The sequence below is a fragment of the Nanorana parkeri genome, unplaced genomic scaffold (genome assembly GCF_000935625.1).
Source record: "Nanorana parkeri isolate BGI_ZX_2015 unplaced genomic scaffold, ASM93562v1 scaffold1799, whole genome shotgun sequence".
In the NCBI taxonomy this organism is placed as follows: domain Eukaryota; kingdom Metazoa; phylum Chordata; class Amphibia; order Anura; family Dicroglossidae; genus Nanorana; species Nanorana parkeri.
In genome coordinates this window covers 130,059-135,730 of record NW_017308067.1, presented here as the reverse complement: position 1 = coordinate 135,730, position 5,672 = coordinate 130,059, and the positions used below count along the sequence as shown (strand labels likewise).

Here is a 5,672-nt window from a genome sequence, read left to right as displayed (position 1 = left end):
AGCCCCTAAAAGTAAAGTAAAAAATTAAAATATTTAATAAAAAATGAATAAAAATAAATATAAAGAAATGTAAAAGTTTATTAAAAAATAAATAAAAATAAAATATTTAAAACATTTGAAAAAATTAAAATAAAAAAAACATTTTCTATATTGTTTTCAGTTTCAGCCTGACAATTTTTTTATTTCGGTTTCGTTTCAGTTTTAAAATGGTATTTTCCCTTATCTCCATTTTCTGAAAATCTGTACTCTAAATATCAGATTTATCCTGTTATCCTGTGTCGTCAAATGTTTGTAGGCACCTAATCATCACGCCTGTATGAGCTTGTAGGACATCCAATTCCAAAACCATGGCCATTAATATGTAACCGTCCCCACTTTATAGTTAAAAGCACCCACTCTTCCGGGAAGGCTTTCCTCAAGATTGTGGAGGGTGTCGGTGGGAACTTGTGCCCAGTTGTGAGGTACTGATATTGGGATGCCGATTGTGATCCAGATCTTCTCATCTAGTTCATCCCAAAGGTATTCAGTAGGGTTGAGGTCAGAGCTCTAAGCAGGATACTCGGGTTCCTCCACACCAAACTCATCACACCATGTCTTTATGGAGCTGTCTCCACTCGTATGGGTGGAGAAGACCTGACTTACAATTGGAGTATTTATTTTGGAGACATACTGGTTTTTATTTTAGGGTGAGTTGGGCCTTTATTTTAGGTAGAACTGCTTTCTTTTTTCCTTTCCTTTGTAAGAACAGCATGCTTCCAATCCACCTCATATTGTATCACCCACACTCACTGTTCCCCCCCATCCCCAGAGATAGATAAAAGTTAGGCATGCACCAGTTAGGCCTACTATCTATGATTAAAAGTGTCTTGCTGCTGGCCAATTGTATCCTGCTCTATGATCTGCAGTCTCGTAATTCTTGTAGTACAATTCCAGCTTGTGTGTTTTGTCTCTGCCTATTCTCTCTTATTAAATGTCTTGCTTGTCTTGCTTAGTGTAAGCCAAACTAACATACAGCAGTTGAGGCTGTCCGTGAAAATTGTACAGTTCCATAACATCTCGTACAGCTTCAAGGCATCCCCCAAGCGTGTTATTTATCAGGATTTGTGTATTTTTATTGTTGTCCTTGAAGCCACATAAAAAGAGCCAACCCCCACTGTAGAGCATTTATTTATTTTTTGCATTGGTAAATGCAAAATTTACCCATGACAGTGCCCAGTTTCCATGCCTTATTTTTTTTTCACAGTAGTTTGCCTATTACCCGCTATGACCAGAACACCAAGGTTTCCCACCAAAGACTTAATTGGGATTTGTCTCAAGTCTGAGTCAGAAAGATTCACTGAACCTTTGGAAAATCAAACCTGGGCAGATTCACTCATCAGTAGTGTTCAGTAGGGTTGGGGTTGTGGGTCTGAGCAGGACGCTCAAGTTCCTCCACACGAAAATGGTTAAACCATGTCTTTATGGACCTGGGCACAGTCATGGTGGAAGAGAAAAGGGTCTTCACCAAACTGTTACCACAAGGTTGAAAGAGCCCAATTTTCTACATTGTCTTTGTATTATGGAGTATTAATAGTGTCCTTCACTGAAAACAACTGAACTCCATCATTAGGAGGTATCTTCCTGTACTTTTTGCCATATACAGTAGTAGGGTGAGGGAGATAGCTAGGTGTTAATATACAGTAGATAGGTGTGATGGCCAGGTGTCCACATCATTTTGCCCATTTGGTAGGTATGATGGCCATATCATTTGGGCCCTATAGGTAAGTGTTATGGCCAGGTGTCCACAAGATTTGGCCATATAGTGTATTTTCAAACGGAAAAATAAACTTCACGCATCAAACACGGCTAAGAAAATGCTTGACCTCTTTTTTTTTTAAAGCCAGTGGCGAAAGACTAAACACCGAATTTTCATGTTTTACCTTTCAGATGTGAAGATGAACTCATCGGATGTGTGTGGCCCAATCCCTCCTGAGTTTGTTCTCATTGGTCTCTCATGGATCAATGGCCACCAGACGTTGGCTGCTTTGGTGTTCCTGGTGATGTATCTGATGGCAATAGTAGCCAACTGCTCCATAATTACCATCGTGAAGATGGACAGAAAGCTGCATGAACCCATGCATGTCTTCATATGTTTCCTGGCACTCATAGACCTCAGCTTGTGCTCCTCCGTCATTCCCAAATCTCTGGCAGTTTTGTGGTTTAGCTCCAACACCATCAGCAACTCATTGTGCCTGGTCCAGATGTATGTCCTGTATGCCATGCTCGGGACCCAGTCTTCACTCTTTGCCCTAATGTCCTTCGATAGGTACGTGGCCATATGTCACCCTCTCCGTCACTGCGTAATAATGAGCAGCTCTTTTATGGTGAAATCTGTCTTGTTCATCATCTCACGGTCTACCCTTCTGCTGATTCCCATTCCAGCAATGGCGGCCCACATGACCTATAGCAAGGTGAATGTCATTTCACACTCATACTGCGAATACATTGAAATTATAAAGCTTTGGTGTGGAGGCCTGACCTCCTCAGTTATATACATGATCGTCCTTATTTTCCTCTTCCCCGGAGGGGACAACATGCTGGTCATTTTCTCCTACGTCAACATTCTGAACGTCATTCACAGGCTTCAGTCCTCACAAGCTCGGTGGAAGTCGCTCAGTACCTGCAGCTCCCACGCCACCGTGCTCTCCTTGTTTTAGGTCTCTTCAAGCTTCCCACTCTTTCTCTTCCTCTATTATTCAGAGCCTCCGCTGTATCTGAAGACACTTACAGAGATTCTGAGTTATCTTCTCCTGCCGATAATCAACCCAATTGTCTATGGCGTGAAGACCAAGGAAATTCAACATGGATTCAAAAGACTTTACTGGAGAATATTAAAGTTCAAAGCTTGACGGGGGGAGAGAAATGTAAAAGAGTCAATTCATTCAAAAGTGACATTCCAGTTTTCTATATAATGGGAGCTGGAGGATCAAAGTGTACCGAAGGGTAGCTTCTGAAAATTTTAGATAGACTAGAGAAGGGTTCCCCCGATGACGTGTCCCAGCTGGGAAGACTCACCCCCTCTGTTTGTCCGGAGACTGAAAAGTGAGAGAAAATCTAAAATGTTTGAGTTGTCTCTGGGTCAGGCATAGAGGAGAAATAGAGGGGGAAATACTTCCAATGGGGACACTATATCTGGTGGCAACTAAGAGAAGATTCCCTTCACCTTGGAGAGAACATCTCTCGTCTGTTGTGTCTCTAGATAGCAAGTGAAGGGACATCTCCTTAACAAGGGGTCGGGATTTTAACCATACCCTGCTCTTTATAGATTTCAAGGATTGTGGTGAAGAGATGTCTGAACACCGTCCACTGCCACTCCAATGTTTGAGATTGGTTAAACCCTCAACGCTCCAAGGGGGACAGGGGCAGAGTTCTTTGGTCCCTGCAGACTGTATTATCACTTTTATACAGAATTGACTTAACCTGTGTTGTGGTCCTAACTAGGGATGCACTGATATCGTCTTTTTGGTATCAAGCACCAATATTTTTTTTTGGGTACTCGCCGATATTGAATACAGATACTAGAAGGCCCATTAAGGAAGCCAGGCAGCGTGTAAAGACTCGCCACTCGGCTTCCCGATTAGCAGGGAAGCCGTCCTCATGCTTCTCGCCACTAGATGACGAGAAAGCATGGATCATGGAGCCAGCTTCCTGATTGGGAGCAGGAAGCCGGCTTCACGGCGAATCAGAAAGCTGGGCGCTGCGTCATTACACGGCCAGGGCCGGATTTCCCGCAAGGCCAACCAAGGCCCAGCCTTGCGGCAGCAGGGAGTGGAGGGGCAGCAGGGGTGTGGAATTCCTATCTCCCGATGCTCGGGACATGCTGTTCCGGGTGCCGGGCGGGTAGTTGTTTTCTACATTTATCCCGACTTTGGGCAAGCTGAGATAATTGTACAGCGGGGAAGCCGCCGCTTGTTTTGTACAAGTGATCTTGGTGTTGTTGCCGAGTTCACTTGTATGCAGCCTGCAGGTCGGCCATTCTCCAGGGCTGGATAGTGGGGTGCATTGAGGAAACTGGCCGTGGGGCAGCAGAGAGAGTAAATCCGGCCCTGTACACAGCCCGTGGCTTCCTGATTGGCTGGGAAGCCGCCTCCATGTTCCCTCCTCCCAAGTGAGGAGGGAGCATGGAGCTGGCCTGGCTTCCGATACCGGAAGCTCGGGTATCGGGCTAGGCATCGGAACATTTGGGCGTGTACGAGTACCCACCCAAGTACTCGCCATCGGCACTGATACCAATTCTAGTATCAGTATCGGTGCATCCCTAGTCCTAACCTGACTTAATAATAATATGTATGTAGATAAGCTTACAGGAAATACTATATTGTCACCCTAATGGAACAAATGTAAAAATGAAAGAATAAATGTACTTTTAGGCAAAGTACACTTCATATTTTTGCCCCCCCCCCTCCCGTGACCTTAATGATCCCACACTAATCCAGGGGCCGCTGGTCTGCTATTTGTTGTCATCCCACGCTGCAAGTCTTCCTTTTCAGGCCCGATAGAGGTCTATGGGGCTGTAATGTGCCGGTGTGGCCAGCAGAGGGAGCATTGCGGCAACTGATGTACACAAGAGGGAAACTGTGCCCGTCGGATCTTGGCAAGTACAGATCTGCGGAGGATGGGATCACTTCAGTCTTGGGAGGGGGGCAAAAAGGATAAGTACACCTTTTTTTTTTAATTACACAAATGCTTTAATAATGTTTCGCAGAAACCCTCCACCCCCTTCTGTGCCTAATGGTCAGTGATCACAGTGATGCTGTGATGGGTTAGTAAAACCTCCAGGTAGAGGAGGTAAATGGAGGTCATTGTTTTACATCGAATTAAAGCCAAATCTTTCTTTATTTCTTAAAAGGATGATCTCACAGGAAGAGATAGAAGACACCAGATAATGGTTCAGTCCAGCAAATCCCAGAGTATAGCCAAGAAAGCCATCAGCTGACATATCAGCTTAGGTGACAGGAAGTGGAGACCATGGCTTGCTCTATCGATTTTAGTTAATATCATAGAACATTCTCTTTGATGTCCCTCACATAGAGCTGACAATAACTAGAACCTGGCCAGGAACGCTATAGCACAACATTGGCTATCACCTCAACCTCCCACCGCACGTCTCTGGAGAGATAACCTGAACTCTATCCTGCACCTGGAAAGTCTAACCAAAACCCAGAGAGGTGGCTCTAAATATAGGAAGATCTGGCTTGGGTGGTTAGACAACGCTGCCCTTGCACCCCAGCCAGACTTTGTGGAGATCTTGGTTGGAAGGCTACCTATATTGGAGGTCTCGTGTCTACCTATATTGGAGATCTTGTGTCTACCTATATTGGAGGTCTCGTGTCTACCTATATTGGAGGTCTCGTGTCTACCTATATTGGAGGTCTCGTGTCTACCTATTTTGGAGATCTCGTGTCTACCTATATTGGAGATCTCGTGTCTACCTATATTTGAGGTCTCGTGTCTACCTATATTGGAGGTCTCGTGTCTACCTATATTGGAGATCGTGTCTACCTATATTGGAGGTCTCGTGTCTACCTATATTGGAGGTCTCGTGTCTACCTATATTGGAGGTCTCGTGTCTACCTATATTGGAGGTCTCGTGTCTACCTATATTGGAGGTCTCGTGTCTACCTATATTGGAG

The 5,672-nt window shown here is 44.6% G+C and overlaps 1 protein-coding gene across 1 annotated transcript in view; it reads left to right on the top strand.

Annotated features, from left to right (window-relative positions):
- Nucleotides 1-2,696, top strand: part of LOC108799745 (olfactory receptor 51E1-like) — a 12,771-nt gene extending 10,075 nt beyond the window's left edge. The window contains exons 2-3 of the mRNA XM_018571645.1: nt 993-1,105; nt 1,927-2,696. Coding sequence (XP_018427147.1) covers nt 993-1,105; nt 1,927-2,696 — 883 coding nt within the window. The remainder of the gene's footprint in view (nt 1-992; nt 1,106-1,926) is intronic.
- Nucleotides 2,697-5,672: the final 2,976 nt, after the last annotated feature.